Source organism: Rhodnius prolixus, unplaced genomic scaffold (assembly GCF_049639745.1).
Source record: "Rhodnius prolixus isolate KJV_2025 unplaced genomic scaffold, Rpr scaffold_6, whole genome shotgun sequence".
Taxonomy (NCBI): domain Eukaryota; kingdom Metazoa; phylum Arthropoda; class Insecta; order Hemiptera; family Reduviidae; genus Rhodnius; species Rhodnius prolixus.
The window spans coordinates 37,970,630-37,997,375 of record NW_027411634.1 but is presented as its reverse complement, the minus strand read 5'-3'; the positions used below and the strand labels follow the sequence as shown (position 1 = coordinate 37,997,375).

The 26,746-nt window shown below is 31.8% G+C and overlaps 2 protein-coding genes across 6 annotated transcripts; one reads left to right on the top strand and one right to left on the bottom strand.

The window, feature by feature from the left end:
- Positions 1-232: 232 nt before the first annotated feature.
- LOC141460556 (uncharacterized) lies at positions 233-26,470 on the bottom strand. 5 transcript variants are annotated; one of them, XM_074140695.1, is made up of 19 exons: positions 26,422-26,470; positions 23,389-23,480; positions 22,864-23,061; positions 17,548-17,623; positions 17,334-17,438; positions 17,094-17,266; positions 15,651-16,044; positions 14,472-14,614; positions 12,632-12,758; positions 12,336-12,397; positions 11,429-11,594; positions 10,945-11,063; positions 9,961-10,117; positions 9,769-9,878; positions 8,314-8,464; positions 7,459-7,647; positions 7,112-7,188; positions 6,877-7,023; positions 233-2,780 (listed from the first exon to the last, which is right to left on the bottom strand). In XM_074140695.1, the coding sequence occupies exons 3-19, from the start codon at positions 22,885-22,887 to the stop codon at positions 2,436-2,438; spliced, it is 2,565 nt and encodes an 854-aa protein (XP_073996796.1). In that variant the 5' UTR covers positions 22,888-23,061; positions 23,389-23,480; positions 26,422-26,470; the 3' UTR covers positions 233-2,435. The 5 variants fall into 5 exon arrangements, with proteins under 5 accessions (XP_073996796.1, XP_073996797.1, XP_073996800.1 ...); XM_074140696.1 differs by having other exon boundaries at positions 22,864-23,041; positions 26,422-26,460; XM_074140700.1 differs by lacking the exon at positions 233-2,780 and adding an exon at positions 4,688-4,753.
- On the top strand, positions 19,138-25,536 carry LOC141460567 (1,5-anhydro-D-fructose reductase-like). Its single transcript, XM_074140733.1, has 6 exons — positions 19,138-19,484; positions 19,601-19,768; positions 21,148-21,321; positions 22,311-22,567; positions 23,343-23,496; positions 25,274-25,536. Exons 1-6 carry the CDS (start codon positions 19,284-19,286, stop codon positions 25,409-25,411), a joined length of 1,092 nt encoding a protein of 363 aa, XP_073996834.1. The 5' UTR covers positions 19,138-19,283; the 3' UTR covers positions 25,412-25,536.
- Positions 26,471-26,746: the final 276 nt, after the last annotated feature.

The window sequence follows — 26,746 nt, the reverse complement described above, 5'->3', positions numbered from 1 at the left end:
TATATTTATATACAATATAAACACATAACCAAATAGATAAATAAATAAAATGCGTTTATTTAGTTGCTATAAAAAAAAAAATCTTTTGAACTAAATATTTTTTTCTTACTTAAATAATAAATATCTTTTCAACATAGACAAAATATCTTTACAAAATTAAAAGACTAAACAAAAAATCGTTACATGTACGTTTTATTTACAATTTTATTAATTTGTCACATCACATTTCCCCTTAATGTAAGTAACTTTACAGAAATAAATTTTTCCATTTTTTTTTTTTTAAACGTAAAATGAAATTATAATCTTAGGACTAGCACATATCAACAATTGTTTACTAAAACTTACAAATTTTAAGTAAACAATGTTTTCATCATGAGAAAACATAGCTTTACGGTTATGTTAGAAATATTAAACGATTTTTTTTGGCCATTTTTTTGGCATCTTACTTACAAGTTTTACCAACGTCTTATTTACAACTTCTTAGTTTTACTAAGGGAAACCTCCAATAAAACACAGACTGTTATTAACGAAATCTCATAGTTTTGGGACATTGCGATCATATGCTTCGATAGATTCATAAACAAAAAATTCAAGAGCATGTGCTAGCCCCCTAAAGGATTTTCATGAAACATGAAAATTGAAAAGAAAGACTTCTTGTTTTTATGATACAATAAATAATAAAGTTATGTAGAAAAAAAAAGAAGCAAACCTGCATTTGAATATTTTTTTTTCATATAATAATAGAAACTAATAAAACAGTCTATGAGAAAAAGAAAAAATTCTTCAAGAACAAAAATTTAAAGTAAATTAATTAACATCTCTTTCATCAAAACAAATTAAACGCTGCTTATTTTTCAAATAATTGTTATTTTTATAATTTAAATGTAAACAATGATTATTTCGTGAATAATACTTAATTTAAATTATTAATTCCCTTTAAAAATAACTAGGGTGATTTTGTTATTGCATATACTAAATACCAGGTCAATGAAGTCAACTTTCAAAATGAAATTCCGTAAAAACTTTTTCTTTGTGTGATTCAAGAAAACTTGGAGCTATTGCAGGGTGATGCCAGGGAAATTTTGATTAAGAGGGAGAGGAGGAGGATGTCGACTGATAAAAAAATGTATTTTTTTTTCCAGAATTGAGAATGGTAGCGCCATTCACCAGCCTGGTTATGTGTTCAAGAATTTATTGTATTAAAGAGATCCAGAACTTAAACAATGATTTTCTTTTAACCTTTTTTTTTATTTAAAAATAGAATTTTGAAAATCAAAAAAGTTTCTAATTATTTTAAGCGCAATAAGCAAATTTTGTAAAATTATTAGAAAAATAAATGAACTGAAAATAACGTATCTTTTACGCACCCAAATTGTAAAAATAAAAATTATAAACTTTAGTAAAACGTAAAAAAAAAATTATAATTTAGTACCTTGTTTTTATCATATTATCTGATTTGGAGTTTTATTGAATCAACTTAATTTGTGCCAAAGTGTTAGACTATGGAAATTGAAGTTTAAGAACATTCAGGTGTTAAAATCGATTTTTGTTACATGCTGTATACAAAAATTGCAATAAAATAAAATTGTAATAACATTAAAAGAGATTAAACGCTGGGCAGTAATAACATTAAGAAATATTTAAAAAAACTGGAGTTCTTGTGAATGAAGGAAAATTGGTTTGATTTAGGAATAATTACATAAGGAAAGAAGTCTCTTAGTAAAAAAAATCAGAAAAAGCTGCGCATAAAAGTGATTTTTCGAAATAATTTGCCTTTTTGTGTTTACTCTTTTGAAGAGACATTTATGAGTGGAAATCAACTGACGAAGTTGATGGAAGAATATACAAACTGGGCATTGGAAGAAGCCAATTAGACATTACGTTGGTACAAACATCGTTTCACATATTTTACGTTAAAAAATTAAAATAAAAATGATGAGATTTTAAGAATTAAAATAATTTTTTTTTTTTAAAAAAAAGAAAAGAAAATTCATTTTTTAGAATTGGAAGAATGAACATTGGTATAATAAAAATGGCAAAGAATTTTTTTTTTTGTATCATATCTTTTACATTGATCCACTCTTGAGATCTGGAGTGATAAGGAGCCATTTTTTAAAAATATAATTTAAAACGCCATTGCGTATTTGTACTTTACTCATTAAAAATAATAATATTTTACTCATAAAAAACTCACAAATTACTACTTACAATAAAAAATGACCTGAGTCGTAGAAAAACAGGTGAAGTTTTTCTATTTTGAATATTCCCTCAATTGCAATATTTTTCTTTTCTCTGACTTAAGTTCAAGTTTAAAAAACGCAATGTCATACAATGATTATTAAGTTTACCACAGAAATATTGGACTAATTTTTTTTTGAGTATTAGAACAACAGATTAAAATTAAACGAGCGAAAAACAAGAACAAGAACAAGATTTCAAGTTTTGGCCAGCCTTAAAACGTGCAATATTACTTCATCTACTGTTTGGTTATTAAGTAACGCTTTTACGGCCGAATCATCAATAACAACGGTAAACAATAATTTTATATTATGCCTGAGACGGTCATGCCTTGGTGTAGAACTGGGCGCTGGTTCATGGCCGCAACGTCTTATCACAGCCTCTAGCAGAGCTTCCACGCCTGCTCCTGGCCATCCCAGGCCTCTTAATGTAGTCTCATCTACTAACAGGGTTAACAACTCCCTAACAGCATCCACCAGGCCATTCTCATCTAATTCTTCCCGTTCTTCCATACCTTCAACAAGACTAGCTTCGGCTGCCACCTGGAAAAAGTACCAAAAATAATCATTGGGACATTGTAGAACAAATTTCATTAGAAAAATGGTTTGAAAAAGCAGGTTCTTTTTATTAAATGTGTAATCTGTTTACAAAGAGTTGTTAGATTATTTTTTAAACTTACATAATCCGCGGGTAATCTCCATTGAATGTTGTTTCGCTAAGCCCTACTATTATAATGAGTTAAACCTTTTTAATTATAAAATCTAGAATCAACATAACATAATAGCCAAAATAATCAAGTGCTTCTTACACACCAGTTAGTTCACGTGTTTCACACATAAGCGCCAAAATATTCCTTTAGAAAATTGGTAATTATTTACTAATAATTCGAACCCAACCATATTCCGAGACACTCTATAGAATCATCATATATTTCTCTGTATAAAAAAGGCAATAAATAAGATTCGTGCAGTTATTTAAAGGGGCACGCCCTTTATCGATACTATTAGACAGTATAATATTAAACTGAATACCGAGTTGGTCGGAAGTAATAACATACTTTACGAATCCAAAACTGAATTCGATAGTGTATTTAACTTAACCAATGTAATTAAATAAAAACTAAGATTTTTTTTAGTTGGACTTTGTTCAGCTTTTAGCTGCATTCACAGGCTTAGCCTTATCTATAATCTGTGCATATACATTGAGAAAAATGCCTCTGATGTGTGAAAAGAAAGTAGATTTTTTTATAGTGAAAGAGGAGTGAAGTAAGTGTGTTTTCTAAGTCCGTGTCCAAATGACCTAAAGAATGTTTTAGGGGAAAGTTGAAATAGTAAATACCTCAAGCCAACATTTATCGTATCGTAGTTTAATACGCAAAATCACCCAAAATTTAGATACACTCTCATGTAAATACTGTCATCCATGGAATCTGAAAATCAACTTTTTATGAAAGGTAAAGATTATTGTCTTTTGCAATAATAGTAATGCAGTCAACTAACAAAGATTTAAGCTCAGAAAGATTTGAAATGATGAATATATACGAATATCTTGGCACAATACGAACCCCTTAACTAATTACTTAAAACATAACTACTTTAAAAAATGTAACGCTAAATTATGTTTAAATTATTATAATACGTTTAAATAAATTATAATAACCGATTACTGATGACAATTATAAATAATATTTTCATAGTTTACAGTGGAACTCAACGGTGCCTATGTTAAGTTTGGGAATAGAAAAGGTACGAGAGATCAAGCAAAAAAAAATGTAGTACCCGATGAACATATGTATGTCTGTGTAGATTTTTTTTTTTTTTTTTTTATACAAAATAGCTCTTAGTTTTCGGAAATTAAGCAAACTCTTGAAAGGCTTGAGTTAAACAATTTAAAAAAGATAATTGTGATTTTCTATGTTTTAATGTATTATAAGTATTATAATAAGTTCAATTTTAAGATATAATTTTAGTTACTACTTTCAGTTACTACCTATTGTTTTAAGGAGCTTTGATATGATTTAGCGAAAAAATGTTATTTGAATGATGGACAATCCCTCGCTTCAACAAAATGGATATTTAAGTTAGAACCGACCTTATGCACTAAGTTTTTCTATAAAAAAAGATCTTGAATGTACCCTCTATAATCTTAAAAATAAAGCCCATTACGCAAAGCGAGAATCGATTATGCTATTGTTGCAGGTTCATCTGTTTTTTTTAATTTTATTTTTCGCAATTACCTCAAAGCTGTGCTGGATAATTAAAAAAAAGGAGCGAAAACTACTAATATAAACTCCACGGACAAATCTTTATCTCAGTAATTTATTTACCACCTACTTCATTATTTCTATTTATATGTAAGTGAAAAGAAATGTTTGTTTTGTTTTATATTTATTTTTGATCTTTCACTTTTTACATAAAAATAAATATTTCTTCTTCTTCTCTTCTTATAATCCTCAAAAATTTTATATAGGCAGTAATATCGTACGTAACGAGAGATTCCCCCCTCCAGAACTGCCCTAAAATGAATTTTCCTTTGAAAATGGTTTCATAAAAAATTATAGTCTTATAAGTAATAGTTAATATAATAAGTTCAAAGAGATCAGGTAGAGCAGTTATAAAATAACGTGGTAAATACAAAAATCATTTAAGAAATTCTTCTTTCAGTTACGTAATTTACTTGAAAACTCGTTTAATCTAAATGATTAGATCATAAAATTTTCTGAAAACGGCGAATTTTATCTAAAATAAAAACGCTTTAAATAAAAGTTATTTCTTAATATGTGTATAATCAGAATACCAAGTTTAAACAAATTATGCAAGCTGTTAACCAGAATATACCACAAATTAAAAAGCATAAAACCCTGTTTTCTGGCAATTCTTTGCGTAGCGAATAAAACTTTAGACTGCCTGATTATTTTATTAAGTGAAACCTTAACAAAAAATTAATATCTTATTACCCTAATACCGTAATTTTTTTACCTTAAACTTCCATTATTATTGTCATTACACTCCATTCCTTAAATTAAAACAAAAAAAATTACTTTTTAAACCAAGGTATTCCGCACGGCGACCTTTATTAGATCTATTGCGCCTTCACTAGGGTGAGGGCGCAATAGATCTAAGGTGAAGGTAGCTTTCCCAAGTGGATGGATTCTATGTATTCTATGTACGAGGGTCGTTTGAAAAGTCCGTGCAAAGTCAGAGAGATAGCACTACTGGCGCGTATCGAGGTTATGTTTGGTTAGTAGCATCTCTTGGAAGAACACACACCAAGTTTCAGCCAGATCGGTCTATTTCTTTGTGTTTGGCATTCGTTTGAATCGAGGAAGTCGAGTGATTTTCAAAAAAAGGACGAAAAAGAATTTCGTGTGTTGATTAAACACTACTTTATGAAAGGCAAAACGCCTCAAGTGACAAAAGAGAAGCTTGATAAACATTATGGTGACTCTGCACCTTCGATTAGAACAGTTTATAAGTGGTTTCAAAATTTTCGGAGTGGCCACATGGGCACAAGTGACGCTGAACGTTCTGGACGCCCTGTTGAGGTTACTACTCCAGAAATCATTGATAAAAACCATGATATGGTGATGGATGACAGAAGAGTGAAGGTGCGTGAGATTGCTAGTGCTGTGGGCATCTCGAATGAACGGGTACATAATATTTTGCATCAACATTTGGACATGACAAAGCTATCCGCAAGATGGGTGCCGCGATTGCTCACGCTTGACCAAAAACGAAATCGTGTGAAGTGTTGCAAGGACGGTTTGCAGCTGTTCCAGAAGAATCCGTAGGACTTTAAGCGTCGTTTCGTCACTGTGGATGAAACATGGATACATCACTACACTCCTGAGACCAAAGGACAATCTAAACAATGGGTTACCAAGGAGAATCTGCGCCAAAAAAGGCGAAGACCGTTCTTTCGGCCGGAAAGATTATGGCGACTGTCTTTTGGGATTCGCAAGGAATAATCCTCATCGACTATCTGGAAAAGGGTAAAACTATTACAGGTGCATATTATTCATCGTTATTGGACCGTTTGAAAACCGAGCTGCAAGAAAAACGCCCACGATTGGCCCACAAAAAAGTCCTTTTCCATCACGACAACGCACCAGCTCACACCTCAGCAGTTGTGGTCGCAAAATTAATGGAAATAGGGTTCCAACTCGTTTCACATCCCCCCTATTCTCCAGACTTGGCTCCCTCGGACAACTATTTGTTCCCCAATATGAAGAAATGGCTGGCGGGAAAAAGATTTTATTCAAACGAGGAGGTGATTGCAGAAACGAATGGCTATTTTTCAGACATGGACAAATCCTATTATTCGGAAGGGATCAACAAACTAGAGCAGCGTTGGACGAAGTGTATAAGCCTAAAAGGAGACTATGTTGAAAAATAAAAAAGGTTTACCCCAAAAAATTAAGTAGTTTTTATTTTTGCACGGAATTTCCCAACGACCCTCGTATGTCCTACTATCAGCAACCCAGGCTCTCTCTCAAGTTTATCATTCAAGTATTTCTCTGTTTTGAAGATACTGAATGGTATAGTGATCGATGGGTTAGCCTGTGGTCGCTACTCCCAAAATAGTAACCTGCAAACAGTTACCTCTAGTAAGATTTACGCTTTTAAATAAACTGAATACCTGTAGTAACTGTTGTTGTAGTTTCTTTTTCTCAGCTTCAGACTTAATTTCTTCCAACATTTCTCTGTGTTTTGTTTTCATATGACGTAGTAAACAATCCTGACGAATAAATGCTCGTCCACATTCATCACAAGAAGTAGGTGGTTCCTTTAATTTTAAATAAGGAAGTAAACATTATTTTTATTTAAATTTCTTAAAGTTTTTTCTGATTTTGAATTGAGATAACAATACTTACTTTCGTATGTGTGAGAAGATGAACTTTAAGCGAAGATTTCATGGTAAATGCTTTAGAACAAATCGGACATTGATGAGCTGTTAAAAAAATGGAATTAATTATTAATAAAAATAATAGTAAACTGTGAATGAAATAAAAAGTGGAAGGTTGCACACTGCATTCTCACGCTGGTAGTATCTAGCCCTTAGATATTCTTTTCGTAGGAGCTCCTTACAGCCCACTGACCATGGTGAACATAGTATGTAAAACAGTCTGGAGGCCGGCAGTGCATTGACAAAAGCACTGACAGGCGTCAACGATCTCAGATGTAAAAAACATACGATTATATTTACATTATATGAACTCACCTCTGATACCAGAATGTATAATCCTATGTCTATTGAGATCTTCTTTCCTAATGAAGGTTTTCGTACACTGCCCACATTGAAAAGGTTTTGCACCGAGATGTACGAATTTGACGTGTTCATTTAATCTTGCTTTTCTATTAAAATTCTTGCCACATATTTCACAAACGAATGATTCGATAGGCGGCATTCCTGCAGGAAACAACGGGCGAGATAATTACCTTTCAAGTAAATAAAAAAAAATTACTTCCTTTTTTTTTGGTGCAGAGCTTTCAGTGGAACTAACGTCCGTTTTGAGGTCCCCTATGTCTAAAAAAAAGTACCTTCCACAAAAATTGTGTTTGTATGAATGTATGTGATCTACGTGAGTCAAAAAACGAAAAATGGCAGGAATAATATTATGCTTTCCCTGAGGTGAATATTTAGAACAGAATGAAAATTTCATTTACTTATTTATGCGGCTCCTATCATTCAAACCAATACCCTCATTGTCCATAGGACGTACAAGAATTTTGCTGTTGCTCACAAATGAATAATAACTGCAATACACAATATTTGTGTTACAATATGCGCAAGATGACTTTCTAATCTTTATCTATTTCATTATTTTAGGCATTTAAATCAAATACATCAATGTCATTAAACTGTAAAAAACTTCTTTCCTCAGTCATTGGATAATCCAAAAAAAAAATCGGAGCCCATCCAATTAGACATTAGATCCTCTCCAGGATTAAACATTACACTGATACAAAGTATTTGTTAAAATCGAACAATATTGACCAGACAAGGTGGATTCCAGTATTCACTTTGAAAAGTTTCAGATTATTTAATAATGATAATAAACAAACAAGAAAATACCTGCTTCTCCTGTGTGGTAATAAAGATGGGCTTTTAACTGTGTGCCCTGGATGAAACGTTTCCCGCAAAATGGACAACAGTGAGGTTTATAACCAGTGTGAAGACGTACATGGCGATTTAGCGTTTCTTTTGCGGCAAATCTTCTGTGACACTAAAATAATAACGATACTTTTATAACCAACGAGTATAATCTGTTTCCAACACAGATTAAGATCGTCTGTATGAGAACAAAATGAAATAAATAATTAAAAAAATGTAAACAAATTAAACTATTTATTAATCGAAAGAAGAGAAATTCTATCTAAGTTTAATCTTATTTATTATATTTATTTGCCTTGCTTTCGACCAAGGGATATGAATTAGTCCCTTTTGTGAATTTAGTCATCAGGACTGTGAAACACATTAGTAGTAAATATCATCAGATTTTAAATTAACATAATAATAACATAAGAATGGAAGGGGTAGGTGAATGGTTAGCATACTGGATTCCCAAGCAGAGACCCGGATTCGATTCCAAGCTACTGGCCGTAGATTTTCTCTTCCTAAAAGCTTCTTATTGTCCGGAGGCCTGAAAAAGCTCTGGGCTCCAATGACCTCAAATGTTGACGCACCTTAAATTAAAAAAAATAATAACAGAAGATGCACCCACTATTGTTTTTATTTTATTTACCTTAATGATTAATTAATAATTAAAATGGGTTTTGATTATGCAATTGTTAATCAATCGGTAAAAGGTAAAAAATTAAACTATATTAAGTAATCTTTCCTGACAAATATGTTTCACAGCCTAGGGCGAAAGCTAAGCAAGAACAAATGAAAAATAAGATTGAAATTGGCAATAATTTTCTTCCTCGAATGAATCAGTAAAAAAAATAAAATAAAATAAAAATAAACAACGATGGAAATCAGTCACTATTATTTCCAATGTAATGTAGTTTTATGTAATGTAGTTTTATGTCCACATTTACAAATATTGAATTAATTTTCGCACCTCCGCACTACATCTACTACGCGGTATAAGAACGCTACCACTTTCTAGAGATGTCCAGGAGTCGTAAATCAGTTGAATAATTCCTTTATTTGAACTTTTCCCGCAGCAACGTCTCCAAACACCTGCCGAATCTTCCGGACTGTTTTAAGTGTGAATCACCAAGCTTTTAATTAAACTTAAACCAACACTACTCTACATATCTGTCATTTCGGGCTAATTGTAAATCCGACGAACACACACACCTACGTGTACAAAACACAAACTCAAAGGGACTAGAAGGAATGAAGGTCTTGCCCTTCAATTTGAAATGAGACGCCATTACTTTGCGCGGGAAAATTGTTTTTTTTTTTCTCTTTACATCCTTTTTATTTTTAATTAGATTATAACCAGATAAAAGCACGGCTTTTTCTTAGAACATATTTGATTGTAAAACTTGAACAAATATTGAGACCATAATTACCAACCGTCAGACATTCGTATGGTTTTTCTCCAGTATGTGTTCGACGATGTTTCTTCAGGGAACCACTCGATGGGAATTTTTTATGGCAAAATTCGCACGTATATTGCCTTTCGCCTACAATTAAAAAAGTAAAAACTAAAAATAATAAATATTAATAATAAACTCAAAACACAATGTAACAAAAAATGATACCTACCATTATGTATTTTCTTATGTAGTTTCAATATGTCGGTCGCTTCACATTCGATACCACAACATCCACAGGTATACTTTTTCTTTCTCTTAGTCTGACCCGCATGTGCACGAAGATGTTCCCTAAGATTATCCTTCCTATTGAATTCTCGTCCACAAACCTGAACACACATACATTATTAGCTGCAAGATCAAAGTTTATCGGAGATATTAAAATCCGTGGTGTTAGCAATAATTAAAACAAAATCTGAAGAGTACTTCACAAGACTTTTACATTTCTCATGGTTTTAACTCATATACTTTTTTCAAAATCTATTTTTTTAACATATCACATCTTAAAGTATACAGAAATGACATCTTAGAGGGATGCCTATCTTCATCTCTTTACAGAACAGTACTTTCAACAGATTCGTCGAAAGAAAGTTATATGATAAATAATAAATATAGATCCATCAAGTATGTTAAGTATATAATGTAAATCTTGAGTTAAGAAAAAAAAGGTTTGAGCCATTTTAATGAAAACAGTTTCATTTCTGGTTGAAGGAGGATCGTTACAGTCAGTACTCTGATGGAACATACTTGGGAGAGAGACCCGGTTCGTTCAAAGTAGACTGATAATATGCGGAGTGGATGTAATAGAAAAGGACAAGTTCCTCGATCTGAGTCTTTTCGGTTTGCGCTTGAAGAAAGATAGGTACAGGTTAGAGGCAGAATGCAGTATAGCATGAAGAATGTAGAATAGATATTCAATGGTAATAAAATATTACATTATTAAATTCAGAAGTTGAGTTTGGATAAGGAAGATACCAAACTGGGTCTAGGTCTAAGTGCCTTACCACGCATATATAAACACAATCGGCTCGAGGTAAAAAGATGAGGAATCTTTTCAAATAGTGGTAATTTATTAATATCAACAAATAATGGTCCAAAGGTGCATTAAGCAGAGACCCATTACTACTTTTTTAAAGAATGAAATATGTTTGTTTACCTGACACGGAAAAACTGGTCTCTCTTTTCCATCACATCCGGTCTGCATATTATGCCTTACTAAATGATATTTCCTGCTAAATTCTTGTTTGCAAATAGGACAAGAGTAAGGTTTCAGCCCTACAAAAAGAAATGTTTAATATTTCTTTAGAAAATCTTATATTCATAAAAATTAACTTTCTTTTTTAAAAATAAAGGAGAATGATTGAAATGCAAAAAAGTTGAAAGCCGAGAGTTTTGAGGATTTCTCAAATCATACTTGTGAAGCTGCCTCCTAAATTATGCAATATAATATTATTCTTACATAAATATAATGAGTATTTAAAGTAAATTTTAAAAATATAATTCATGGAATTGTAAGCCGGTTCAATAATTTTTGAATTCGGCTACCGCCAAACTTTCATTGATCCTCTAAAGAGTCTATCAAGATCCAGTTTAGAACTACAGAAACCCCTGAAATATTCGATAAAAAATAAAATTCATACCTGTATGCGTATACATATGTCTGGCCAAAGTACCCTTGTCAGGACACTTCGCTCCACACTGAGGACATTCGTGACTGAATCCATTGTGTACCACTCGAGCGTGTCGGTCCAGGGAAGATTTCAGTCGGAAAAGTTTCGAACACTGCTTACATTCAAAGTCGCCTGACTATTAAGAAAAAAATAAATACAAAATAAATAAATAATAAAATAACAGTTTTGATGGATTCTTAGTGATAGAAACCAAGACATCAGCCTCAGTTTTTTGAACAACATGTGGTTTTCTTACATAAACCTAATCAAATGCGCAAACCCCTTGATCTTCACAAAATTAAACAAGCTATTTCTACTTCCACAAAAAATGTACTTTTTGTAAACTATTATCAGCTCTAAAGTAGTAAATAACAAGTATAGGATAAAAATGGTTAATTCTTGCAATTATTTTTTTCGTAATCCAATAATAATTAATAATAGCTTTAAAAAAATGAAGTATGGTCCGAACATAATTCGTGCTTAACAAATGTTAAACCTTTTAAGTAAGCCAACAATGTTAGTAAATAAATTTTAAGAACATTACTGTTAACAAAAATCCAACGTGAAATAGGTTTCAGAATATGCGACGGAGAGATTTCTTGACGTTTATTTGTGTTTTACGAGGATTCTTGAAATTGCTTTGAAGTTGGTATGCCAACAACATTTACGTTATTGATGCAATCTGAATTTTGAATAACTTTAAAAAAAGCAAAAAAAAATATTTTAAAATATGAACCGACCTTTCATAGCTGTATAAAGAAATTGCAGCTGTTCCAGTTAAGTAAAATAGTTGAACAGAAATATATTAATACTTATTAGTAAACAGTCATATTGTAAAACAATTCTAAAAAATACTTATGACAAGAAAGTTACTAACTGTATGAGCAGTTTCCTTATCTTCTCCACAACAGTGGCATTTAGTTTCATCAACATCATCGTCTGAGGACAAAAAAAAAAAAATCATCAAGTACAAATACCAGAGCAAAAAAAAAAGTGAAGTAATCACCTAAGACTTAGGTCCTAAGTGTTCAGCTGCTAAGTTACTTTGCAAGAATCTGAAAGTGCCAGTTAAATGCAATTATAATAGAAAAGAGAAAAATACAATTAGTATTGACACAATTAGAATAAAAGAAATTCGCGTGTGTATTCATACCAGAATTTTTGTTTGCTTACTATTTAAAGTGAGAGGATCTGACGAATTAAATGTTGTTTCAGAAAGCACTGCTTCATCAGCGTCAGTTGAAGCAGCTTGTCTGTAGAGAGATTTTTTCTTGCAATTACTCTCATGTCTTCGCATACCCTTTAAACCAGGAAATTACTACATTTATTTATCAGTATAAAGAACCCTTTTTTAAAAGTGTTGAAATGAACGTCTATTTAAAATAAATAGATAAATAAATAACAGTAAAAAAAATTAAGTAACATTAAAGGAACAAATTTGATTTCAAAAATATCAATTATAAATCAAATATACATATAACAATATATCAACAGTAATATACATATTAAGTAGTAAAAAAAAGCACACGCCTATTTCTTTTTTTAGGCGGGCTTAACGTTCAACTACCAATTTGGTGTCGTGGATGAGTTAAAAATGTTTTCTAACAAATAGAAAGCTATATGCGGAATCCGAATTGGGGATCTGCCACTTACAGAGCCACGCTTTATAACTATTACACCCGCCTCCGCTGTCTCATTCATATCAACGAGAATGAAAGAAGCACTGGAGGGACAAGAAAGGATGACTCTACAGCCTAAATGACATAGAAAAAACTGGATAGAGAGACAAGCTGTTCAGTTGGTAATCAACCCTTTCGTTGATCAATTCAATAGGTTTTATCCCTCTCTGTAGAAGAATGAAGTTAAGAGCTTTGGAAAGTATGTAGACATCCAGACCGGAGTGCCAGAATTTGGTTGAGGAAGTTGAACAAACCTTTCCACTTCCTTGAGCGCTTTCGCCAATATTAGATATGTCAAGAGTGTTCGAGAAATACATTCTCTCGTGTGAATGTCTGGGAGATTTGGAGATATAGATTACCCAGTCAAATGCAGGTAGACCTTTTAGATTACTGATAGTTGCTTTTAAAGGTTTTTTTTTAAAAGGGTTAGAAAGGGGAGTAGAAGCTTCATTAGACTCATGTACTGCGATCTGTGCTTTTCCTTCGCGTGATTGTTAGCAACTTAAAAAAAAAACAAAAAAAAACAAAAAAAAACCTCATTTAAAGGCAAAAAGTCTACCCTCGGACTACTTGCCGCATAACGTCAGGGTGGTGCCTCTTATTTTGCACTTTCAGGTTCTATTTTTCATAACCACAAATCTAGATTTTGTTTTTTGCGTCATTTCTACGAAGATGACAAACTTTCCCAATTATCTCTATCGGGAAGCATTATCAAGTCTATTCATTTAGGCGTCACACTGTTGATCTTCCCATTCAGTCATAAGACTGTTGAATGCCCACCAATTGCACACTTTGTCAAATGGACATTAAAAAAGTGTGGTAGGCATCATCGACGTCTAAATCACTTTCACACACTGCAAAGATGTGAGGCTAAATTTCCTTTCCTTTTAAAGATCTGCGTGAAGCAGTATCGTCTCCCATACGCATCTGGGCGCAATCTGGAATATGTCGGCTAGAAAACAGGACAATCTTGCGTTCTTGTGCACCCTGTTAATAATAGTTTAATTAAGCATATTTTTTAGCAAAGGGAAGTTAAATTAAGTAGAAGGGGATTTTCTTTAAGTAACACGATCACAATTGTGGCTTGAGAATCTACTTTTAGAAGAAAAAATATGTCTTTTTTTTAAAAGGAAGAGTGTGAATTAATGTTCGCAAATATTCACTCAGTCAAGAAGAGAATATATAACCTAGCGTCATAAATTCCAAGCAATATATCATCATAATTCATATATTAACTGCAATTTTATATGTAAAACATTCAAAATTCATTAATTAAAAATGTTGAAAATTTCTGAAAAGGTTTTTAGACAAAAATTACCTTTAAGGTAACCTACCCTAAATGTCTTATATACATTATCGCAGTGCATACACTTGTACCGTACATCTAAATTATTTTCATTAATTTCGTCTTCCTCTTTAATAATAATATTACCAATTAGGTCCACATTTTCTGTTGGAGGGCCTGCATCTGCCTGACCTGTTTATTTAAACCATACAAACTTTTAATTAGATTTACTAAAAGAACATGTACTACAGCTAGGTGAAAAGTTCTCGGTCGTACACCGAGATGGCTTGCTATCTATGGAAATTTATTAATGATGTGCAAGGTACTTATATCGCAATACGTAAGTCAATAGTCAATTTAATCAAATAGTTTTCTTAGTTCCGTATCTAAGGCTAGGCGCATATTGAGACCATTACGTCTCAATACACGCCATGTCTTTAAGTAAAAGTTGGGTGTTAAAATAGATAGGGGTATGAGATAGCTGAAAAGAAGCAAAATCATTATCTCATAAATTAATTTTGTTGATTTATTTTGTTACTGGCTTTGTTACAAATTAAAAAACTACTGTAAAACTAATTTCACAGCCATTTTCTAACTTATTAAAAAGAATCATTCTAATAGGATGGGACGTGGGTCCACCACTACACGCAATCAAATTGGGTGGCTTTGCACAAAAAAAGTGGAAATAACTTCATCTGCCATAAAGGTTTTCTACCTCTGGTGTTTTATATTTCAGAATACTTAGCCAAATGAAAAGAATAACGGACGAATATATTCAAGCCTTCTGGATTAACTGATGTAAACATTCGTGAAAAGAGACCTTGCAAAAAAAATTCTTCACAACAGTACACCTGCTAACAAAGAGGCGTGTTTTTTCAGGGTGGAAAATAGAGGGTACGAATTGTTATATAACCCCATATTGGCTCCCACATTCACCTACTCCCAAAAATAAATAAATTTGCGGATAAAAAAGTCAATAAAGATCAAAGGGAGATAGCAGCCACAGATGGGTATTTGACATTCCTTCCAAAAACACATTTCACAAATTAAAACTATTCATGTATTTTGTCCTTTTAAAAGAAGGTGTTGGATAAAATACATTGAACTAAAATGGGATTATAAAGAAAAACAAATGTAACTTTGAACTAAAAAAAAATAAAACTATTTCAATGCCACGCCAATAACTTTTCACCTTCTTTTTCATATTGTTATAAATTTAAAAACTTACTGCTTAAAGCAAGAAGATTCGAGTTTGTACAATTCACTTCTTTGGATGTCAAAGCGCCGACAACATCCTCAAATATAGTACCATTAACTTCCACATTTGAAGACACTATACTTGATGTAACGCTAGACGTTTGATTGGATGCCTCTACGAAATCATATTCTTTCAGCCTGTCAACAGCTGATGGATTTTTACTTATAATTATAGGTTCTTCGTTGGAACTATTATCATTATTGATCTGGCCATTCAGAGTTTTTAACCCCACTGGTGTGTCTGTACAAATAATTGTAGTTTGACTGGCTTCCTTGATTTTTATAGAAACCTTTTTTCTACTTCTTCCTAACTTGCCATTTGCGTTAGAAGTTGAATTACAACTAACTTCATGCCTTCGTAAACCCTGAAAAAATTCAATGCTATTTAGTTGCTACAACATTAACGACTATGCAATCCTTAGTCTAAAAAATACATGCATTAAATGAATATAGAAACTACTCAAAAATAACCCGATCTGGTTCAATTCCTTACCCAAGATTTCGGATTAAAATTAGTGTGATTTTTTAAAAAACTCAATGGTAACCATAATAAATGACCATTCATTTCAATTATAAAACGAGTTTACATTGGGAAGTAAAAATATCAGTAGAAACAAGATCTTTTACCACTTCCAGATTAAAAAGCAGGTAACCTTTCTGAGAATTAGAGCATCTTGACAAAAAAGAAGTCAATTCAGGACCCTAATTTAAAGACTTTTTCATCCATTATTTTTTCTGGTTAAATAACTTCAAACTTCATATACGATTTAAGATATTTCTTGAATTTTGATAATAATAAAGCTTTTCATACGTTACTCTATCTCAATTATTAGTATACATAGTTAGGATGGCCGAGTTTAACTTGGCAGTTATTTCGTAAACACAACCCCTGATTCTGTCGCTAAATGAACCACCACTCAAAACCCCACTTCTTACATGTCACAACTGCTTAAGTGCAAAGAAAGTGGAATGCTTACGTTAACTTATATTCAATTATAACATGGGCTCCTCTGATTACTTTTATTTTAGCCTGACATGCCTCTCCAATAACAGAGAGTTGAAAGAATTTAATCCAAAACCAAATCTTCAATCCCTCGTTAACAGTTAAATCAGACAATGCGTTTAACATATTGCCACAGACTTGCTATTCTACCTTAACCCCAGACTAACCCATCAATGAAACATGCTTAGCATCCTCGTTTTTATCAATCTCTCACATAGTTCCAGTTCGAAGCTTTAAAAAAAAACACACCATTTGGTAGATAATAAGTTAGGAGAGAATTCATTGGTTTTATGTTTGACATAACCAAAGAGAAAAAAATCTTTTCTTCAGCAAAAGTTAACTCAAATGAAGGCAATAGTTCTATCGCTTACATGCAATTGCCAAGATAACAACTTGATTTAATTGACTCACCCCGGTGGATTTAAAGAAACTTTTACAATTTGAACATTGGTATTGTCGGTTGAGTTCCACATTACATTCACTTTCAAGACCTACAGTTCCATTAGTTTCGCTTTCGCTTTTACTGTCACCTGTAAGTGGATCTTGTACGTCTGACTCATTCTTATCAACATTCAATTCTAAAACTAAAAAAAGAACTAAATCACTATGACGAATTTAAACTATGCCAAATTTTATTGAGAAAAGGTTTACCTTTTTTAAGGTTTTCTTTTTTTACAAGATTCTTATCAGATTTACTGCTATACGTTCTTCTAATTTTAGTACCTTCAAGAGTTTTGAGATACTGAAGAGATATTTCTGTAAACATTTAAACCATAACATTTTCGTGTTTAAGTAAACCTTAAATCGTTAACAAATAATCTATTACTGTATGCGAAGTAAAGTTGTATCAACATTAAAAACTTACCTTCTTTTGAAAAGGTTGTATTTTTGGTAGATTCACTAGTTAAATTGGATTTTTGTTTTTTTGGTCGCATTTCGATCTAAAGGGCAAACATAATTTTTTCACATAAAAGAGCAAAGAAAGAGTTTACCACTATAAAAGTCCATTATTAGATTACAAAATGAAACAGATTAAGTTGATCCGTACGAAGAGCACTTTTATTTCAAGGCATTACATACACTTGTCTACAAAAATATAAAATGTAGAAATACAAATACTACTTTTATTACAAATAAGCTTAAACATTTGTGAAAATTGGTTATATTATTTATTTATTACGCTCCACTTAAGAAACAAGTAAGCTTGGACAAGGGAATGGGAAAGTTAATCATGGCTGCCATGCAACTGCAGTACACAAATAAGTAAAAATACTTTATTTATTTTTTTTTTTATCAATGACGAGTAACACATAAGCTTAGAAACATAAAATATTATCGCACAAAATCTTTAACAACATTCAGGAAAAAAAGTTTTGAGTACTAATTTGATATTCTACTAAGGGCGGGATACTGATGGACTGTTTATGTTTACTCTTTAAGTTTTTTAATATTTTTAAGGGACAAAGGGCTTCTGTTAACTGAAACCTGCTAGAAGTTCACAAAGAAGTATGACATATATGTTCTGCCCATCATTTATTCTGTACAAACATTAAACAATGTCTTGCATCAGGTTCTGCCCTCAGTTGGTGAAATAATGTTAATAATTGAATAGTACTGATGTTTGAATAACCATCGCTTCAATGTTACACATTATTTTAATTCATAAAGATATTATTCAATTTGTCAGTCACTTCTTTCGTATTTGAAAGAATAAAGAAAACAGTTCGATTAAGGCATAATCTATCCTTTTTTTTTTGTTTCAGAGATTGTAATGCGAAAATGGTTCCTTTCAACAATCTGGCTAATCGCATCTGTTTTGCACGTATAGTCAACTATTGAATGTACTTCAATCCATGACTAAATAAACTATTTAAACAGGGGTTAAATGTAGACTGCAGGATTGAGAATTTCCTCAAGTAATCTGACTTATGTTAATGGATGTTTTTAGTTCACTAGAGGAAGAAATTACAGATGGAATTTGTGCAAAAATCCCATTTATATGGGCCACACACTATCTGGAATTGTATATCACAACGGAGAGTGAGGCTTTTACTTCACGGGATATCCCAGAAGGAGGAATTTCATCTACGCTGATCTAATTTAATCAATAGAATTCTTTTAACTTATAATTTTTCAGATGATTGCACCTTAAGGGCTTCAAGAGTGCGTGTTCCGTCGATATAAACTTATCTTTCAAGTAGCTTCATAAAAAATTATCGTACGCTGAAATCTATGTACGATCCATGCTCCCGAAATGCTTGACAGAGTGATAGCCAGATATACTGGACGCGCAAGTCTCTCTACCATTATTTTGATATCCTTCCTAAATATTCCACAACAACTTCTTGCCCGACTATGAACTTTAGAATTTTTAGATATTGTGATAATTTTACTTTCAAAATTTTACAAACAAAATTCTAGTAATTAATTTTAACATCGTTTAACTTGATGATTTTTGTATTTTCAATCATTTCATCTAATTTTATTTAAAGAAACATGTGATAAATTTAATTTTTTACACTAATTCTACTTATAATCAATGGATTTCAAATAAACATTCCCCAAATGTTTCGTATTAGTATATTAGATTTGTAATAAGAAATGACACTATGCGCAAAAATAGCAATTTTGTTAGAAGTACCCAATTTCTTTAATACTTCCATTAAAAGAACAATTTGGTCCAATATTTCAAGTATTTTTAATAATTCAAGTGATGATAAATGTGGCCCAAAATTGGAATGTTCAAGCAAAATTCAAACCAAAGGGATGTGTATGCCAATATACGGCTTAGGTACTTGGCAGGTAAATTTTAATTAAAGAATTGTTTGTTTAAAAAGAACTGCTCTTTGCCACAATTAAATATAATTCGGTTAGTCTGAGAAGTGCAATATAACTTAATTATTTTTTATTAATTACAGCTTCATCCATGCCAAGTAGAATCGATTTTAAGATTTGCTCTAGATGTTGGAATCAGACATATTGACACAGCGCATTGCTATGGAAATGAAGAAGAAATTGGGAACACCCTAAGCACGCTCTTTTCTTGTGGAAAGTATGAAAGGGATGAATTATTTATTTCCTCCAAGGTTTGATGTTAGAACTTTAAAAATTAAAATAAAAAATCTTGAGATGTTACACTCACACACCAACCACTTACCACGATTATTACAATTACAATTTACGAATTTTCTTTAAACAAATATAAAAAACGAACCCCTCATAAAATGTAGATAGAAGGGATTCATAAGTATCTAAGATTAATTGTTCATTAGTGAAAAGGACTACTATGGTTTGCTAAACGCTAACATTTTTGTTATCTCTTAGCAGCAATTCAAATCGTACTAAAAATGTCCCAATCATGTAAACTTATTTATCTGAAAGTCTCTTGGCAGCGCCATAACTTACCCACCCCTTTTAACAATTTACGAGTATGTCAGGGTTTCCACCCAAAATTCCGCAGAACATTGGTGTTGCACTTAAAGTTGGTAGATGTTGCACGATAATGGATACATAGAAATAAGCGAAAATATTACAACATATGATGGGTGAAGCAGGAAAAATAAAAAAACATGCAAAAACTCGACCGCTTCAGGTCCGTACATAACAAAAATTGCATTTTAGAAGGGATTCGTTCACTTCAAGAAGTATTTGTTGTTCATTCTTTTTGGTGACTGATTCATAATTCCAATAGGATGAAAATATAATTGCCATTTCAGTCGAGTAAAATTTATTTTGCCGAGCTTTCGACCTAGGGACTAGGTCATCTTCAGGGCTAGTTTATAAAGTAATATTTTTACATTACAAGAGTGGTGTGTCTTCTGTCTTGTCTGTTCATGGACTGGAGTCCCAAGGTCGAAAGCTCGGCAAAATAAATTTTACTCGACTGAAATGGCAATTACTTTTTCATCCTATTGAAGAAGTACCTTAATCGAATCTTTCTAGAAAAGATGTTTTAATTAAAATTATAGATCTACATTGATAAAACCTTACGCCTTGTTTAATGAAACTTGCCGGACCACTTAATACAAAAATCTTATAACTGAAAAAAAGATTAAGATCGGCGGTACTTCCGGGTGGCTGATTATGAACAAAACCTTGCAGCTAAGTAAAATATCAAATTTAAACTTTTGGGTTTTTTTCGTTTTTGAGTTACGGTGGATATCTACAAACGCAGGCACAATCACAGACCGATTAATTTGTAAAAATCAGTTTTTCATATAAAGGGGACTTTAAAAAATAATTCTTAAGAAAAACAGGAAAAAAAATCGTCAATTCGAACTAAAAGAATGCAAGAGAATGTCATTTTAATGTTTCTCATCTTTTATTTACTGATTCCAGGATTTTCTCTGTTAGACAATTTTGTAAATTTCAATTCATTATTTTCAAAATATGTGTTTTTTAAAAAAGCTCTATATATTGCTCTAGTATAACTACTCAGAGCTCATATATTTTTTCCCTTTCACAGTTACCTTTCTATGGAATGTGCCCAGACCTTGTGAACCACTATGTATGCGGATCTTTACAAAGTTTAAAACTGGATTACTTTGATCTTTATATGATTCATTTTCCAGTCGGTGTGATAGAAGAATGTGGAGAATATTGTCCAGATCCGCATACCAATCACATAGCCATTTGGAAGGTAAGAAGTGTAGAATTTACACGTATTGTTAACATTTTGGCTTTAAATAATGGTGGTAATAATTTTCAACTAAATTAGTTTATGAATCAAGTTAAAAAAATGTTTTTGTTTTGTAAAGAAGAAAAGAACTAAAAATTATAGTCTTAGTAATAAAGTAAGTGTATTTAACTAATCATTCCTTTTATAACCTACTTCATATTTCGTGGTTTGACACTGAGAGAATGTTAGAATCGGTAGAGCTCCATTCAAAGCACTTTTTCTTAATCTCTGGCCATGCTGGCACTATCTCTGAATGAACTTATGGGCAGGAAGAGCTTCAAAGAGATATGACCGTAGGCAGAATACAAAGAGAATAGTAATGAATTAAATATAAAATTTGTTGAAAATAACGGGCAAAATCAAAGATATAATTTGTGAATTTATATTATTTATACATGTAGGAGATTAATGTTCTGTACGTAGACTTTCAAAGATGGATCAATTTTTGAAACATATTTTGTTACTAAAGATCCCTTAAAACTTGCAATTCTGGTGTAAATAGACATCCAAACTTTCACTTACCTATACCTCCAAACGCCTCATTGATCTTAGAGACCTTAGACTCTCACTAGTTTCATTTTGGATGTAAAAAGCGTTAATGAATTTATGCAAAAAACCAGCAAAATGTTTACTCAATCAGCTGGATTTTTAAAGTTGAAATAAAGATATATCTTTATAATAAAGATATATATATCTTGTAAATTTTATGGATAAAGTTTTGTCTATCATCTCAAACATAAGTTTAATTTTTATATAACTACCTGCGGAGATAGCGAATGTCTCAATAATTTAAAAAATTATTAATCAACCCTTCCCATGACTAAATCTAACATCTTTAAAATTTATGTCATATCTGAAAAAAAGGACCACTATTTATTAGTGTAGTATAAATATAAAAAAAATACTCCATTCCCAGCACTACCCAACAAAATTCATGGTTAACGGCACAGGCGTTAGAAGACGAAGTCCATAAGGGCAGGATAAAAAGTCTTGGTTTGTCCAATTTTAACTTACGCCAATTGATCAACATACAAGGATGTGCATTGATTCCACCAGCTGCACTTCAGATGGAATTGCATGCGTACTGTCAACAGAATGAACTTAGAGAATACTGTGCACTGCAAGGCATTGGTGTATCAGCTTATGGACCTTTAGGCTCTCCAGGCTTAGAATCTTACATTAATGAACATCAACTGAGCTCGAACAAGTAAAAATTTTTTTTATATTCTACTATTGCTGCATATTATTGAAAACTTTACAAAAAATCACTGATTACATGCTTGATTACATTTCTGTTTTAGTTTACAAATATGAAATTGTATACCAAACTATATTATTATTATTAGATAACCAATGCATAGTCAGGGGGGGGGGGAGAAAAAAAGGCAATTAGTCGAGGATTAAAAGTATGGCTAAGATTCCGAGTTTAAAGTTGGTAAGGACGGAATCAAAAATTCTGGAAGATGGCGTTCTTATTTAACTTTACTTAATTAAATAACTTACTTTATCAGGTAGACATTCTCTCATTGGTTAGCGTTTTGGATTCCTAGACGGAAGTCCCTGATCGAAAGCAGCTGCTGACTCTTAGATGTTCTCTTTCTAGGAGCTTTTTACAGCTCAATGTGCGGTGATGGACTATGTTGACTTTAACGAGAGGCTACTATCCGGAGGCCGGCAGTGGCTGCAAAAAGGTCCGAGAGCCTGTGACATCAAATGTTGATACGCCTTAAAATACAATTTATATATATATATACATATGTATATGTATATACATAATTATATATATATAATTGATTTTATTTAAGGTAAAAGACCATTTCTAAAATCATTGTCTTCCAAAATGTTTGAATGAAAATAAACCTGAGAACCAGCACAACTTCTAGCAATTTATAAGTATTATATTTCTTAATTATAAACTTATAATCATAAAATTATTTCTTAATTATTAGGAGACAGTAAAATCCAAATATATTTTTTCCCAGTGTACCATCACCTCTACAAGATTATGTAGTGCAGAAAATAGCTTACCATCATCATAAAACGCCAGCACAAATTCTATTAAGATTTCTTCTTCAAACAGGCGCAGCTGTTGTTACAAAGAGCAGCAAACCAGACAGGGTCTACAGAAATTTTTGTGTAATGAATATTTTGTATTTATTATTTTGGAAACAACTAAAGGTTTTTTTAATACAATTTGTAGCAAGAATGTTTTGTGATTCGATTTATAAAGAATCACATGACGGAATTATAGTATCGCGAATCAGGAAACCCAGCTCAAATTTAAGCTGAATAATTTGTTTGCCTGTAAAAGTTTAATGATACAAAAATTATTTCTCTTAAATGAATGAAGCTTTTTTTCCGAATCCTTAAGCATAAATCGTTGCCCAATCTTTTCCAAATGCCAACTTTTTTACAAGCAATATTTAATTTATATACTGTCAAGTTGTCATGGTCGGTGGCTGATGATTAACACTTTAATGAGGGTATGGCTTCCCTACTCAACTATATCAAAATTTCTTATCAATTTATTCGTACTTCATTGCTTCAGTCCTTTTCCTCTTCTAATCCGTGGCATTCCTGGCTCTCACTCATTCTACTCAATCTTAGCCTCTTATTCCATAGCCCATTCAGTCCACTTTTTTTTTTCCTAATCTTCCTGCTTTCTACAATACTGACATACCACAATCTCACCATCTCACCCTCAATGACTTTTTAGAAGGTTCTCTTTAATTTTCTCTTGGTTTTATCTCTGAAATGACTTTCTCCTTTTTTGATTGATTAGACTAAAGCATGGATCAGGTCATGCTGCCGATAGAATCTTATGAGGTTTACCCTTTTTACTTGTATAGGTGAAATCTTCTTTTTAAAATGCCCGGATAACTTTTAATAGTTTTGTATATTATGTTATGTGAACTCAAAAGTGCTGAATCTCAAATAGCAAACATGAATTCAACGTAATCAGCAAAGTGTAGGTATCAGTACCTTATCTTCTGATACAGCATCCTCAAACGGAAAAAATATTCTCCGTTTCCCATTTAAGTGACAATAATGACTTGGCAAGGCCATTCGGATTGGTCAAGACCCGTGATACTAATGGGTAAAGAGCCAATTGCTTTGATTAGCTGAGGTTGTGTGATGTCAGATATTCCCGACTGGAAATCTAACTATGAAAACTTGACATTACCCAATCAAGGAAATTAAGTAAAAATAATGGATATAGAGAGAATAGGAATTCCCACATCCCTTGATTTATGTGCTGACTCCTGCCAGAATCGTTTTCTACGCCATTATTGATGGTACACACTTCTTGTCCATACTTATTGTTCCTTGTATGTTTTTTTTCAATAAAAATATTCTTATAGCTAAGCAACCCAATAAGTCTCTGATAATTCCTTTTGTAAATTTCACTGACTATTGCTCCAGCTTATTCGTATATCCTAGACACTTAATCGAAGTTTTATTCGTAATACGTCAAATACAATCGAAGGGTAAGAGCATGAATTGAATCCTGCATCAATTCGGCTTGACGGGCCACCAATATGTGGAATTTCTTGTATTATGGGATGCTTCCAAGTTCCAAGGCTTAAGAACCCTAATCCCTTTTATGCAATGAAAATTAGGACGTTGAAAACAACGCTACTATTTAACGAGAGGTTAAATCTATATTACAACTTCCTTCCAGGTGCTATTAGTTCTCGTTCGTTGATTCACTCTTGATAAGAATGCCCTAAATTTTAATTTTGCTTAGCATGTGGTAGTTTTTATGGAGTTGAATAAAAACTTTCTCAATCTGTATCCACATATTTAAAAAAGAAAGTCTTTAAATATATTCATTTTACATTTTATCCAAGTAACCTAATTGCCAATATTTTCTTTTCATTAAATTAATTATTACTTTCTCATTTTTTTACAGATATTTGATTTTGAATTAACAGCTTCAGAAATGCGAAGATTGTGTAGACTTGATAAAGGAGAAAAAGGCCGAATGTTTTCTAAAAATGTGTGGATCGGCACAGAAAATCATATAGAATATCCATTTCCTCCTTGCTGACATCTTAATATTATTATGGAATAACCTTTCTATTTTCATAAAATGCAATGAATAAAATGCTGAAAAGGGCATTACACACCTACGACAAAATAAGAAACAGTAATAACTAATAAAGAAAAAATTAATCTTAATTTCTTTCTATTATATTCATTATACTCATTTAATTAATGATAATCGAATCAAGCTAAATTTCAGGCTTAAAATATAGAATAGTAATTATATGACAATTACTATAATTATAATTTAGCATCGCGTTTATAATGAAATGGCAATGTTGTAAATTAATTCACCAAACATTGCCCTTCTTTTTTTTATGTAAATAGAGAGATATCACTGTCAAATTATCATTTGTCCTAAGAGTTATACGGATTTTCAGAAACACCGTAAATTGCGCTGTGATAGAGATATATCTCGACCACCTCTTTTCAAGTTGTGTGGTACAGATAACATTGCTTCCTTGGAACGCAAACTTTTTACTTATGAAAACGGAATTTATCAACCTATTCATGTTTTCAGGACTTCGTTCACTTGCAAAACCGTCTCAATAATCTTGAAACGTGAAACGTAAAAAATATTTAAAAATTTGTCCTCAACTTAAAACTAATGTAGATTCATTTACATTCATACGATATTACTTATTATAACGCTAATTTAGGAAGGACTGACTCAAAAAGAGAACTTGGCATCATTTCTAAGAGTTCTCTGTTAATAAAAGTAATACGAATTTTACCGATAATCGAACTCTAATGATTTGTAAAAATCCTTAGTGTGCCAACTATGGGAATTTGATACTACTAGTATTATTATTTTGTAAACTATCTGGTACTACTAGTGGATCCTCTATTTCATAATTTTTTACTCTACTTTCAAAAATACTTCTATAGCTCATTAGGTTCTTCCAGAGCAGAAGTTTTTAATTGCGCGCTATAAAACAAAGAGTATTACAAGTTAACAATGTCATCCGTAATTTTACAAAACTACTTCAATAAGCATAGTCTATCCATACTTGCCTCAGTCTTTTGATTTCGTATTCCATCCTACAATGATTCGTACTCTCGAAACTTCCATATCTTCAATAATTCAAACAGCAATCGTACTACAATTATGTACTTCCCCCACACCGAGAACGCTCTTCTAATCAGAATTTTTTTCTATTACTTTCATTTAATAATTATAATATCCTTTATTTGTAACTGTTAGTAGAAAAATAAACAGATAATAATTTAAGCGAATAACAAATTTAAAATTACCTCTCCAATTGCTGTTTGAATATTATTAAAATAATTTTATATTTTTTACAGAGATTTTAATAGTTTACTCATAACACTTTTACGA

Excerpts from the sequence above, each read along its gene's own strand:
- LOC141460567 (XM_074140733.1), top strand. The coding sequence starts at position 19,284 with ATGACACTATGCGCAAAAATAGCAATTTTGTTAGAAGTACCCAATTTC. Across the intron at positions 19,769-21,147 it reads AATTATTTATTTCCTCCAAG|TTACCTTTCTATGGAATGTG; the intron begins GTTTGATGTTAG and ends TCCCTTTCACAG. Across the intron at positions 21,322-22,310 it reads ATCACATAGCCATTTGGAAG|GCGTTAGAAGACGAAGTCCA; the intron begins GTAAGAAGTGTA and ends TTAACGGCACAG.
- LOC141460556 (XM_074140695.1), bottom strand. The coding sequence starts at position 22,887 with ATGAGAGAATGTCTACCTGATAAA. Across the intron at positions 17,624-22,863 it reads GAGAATGTCTACCTGATAAA|ATCGAAATGCGACCAAAAAA; the intron begins GTAAGTTATTTA and ends TTTGCCCTTTAG. Across the intron at positions 11,595-12,335 it reads ATAAGGAAACTGCTCATACA|TCAGGCGACTTTGAATGTAA; the intron begins GTTAGTAACTTT and ends TTTTCTTAATAG.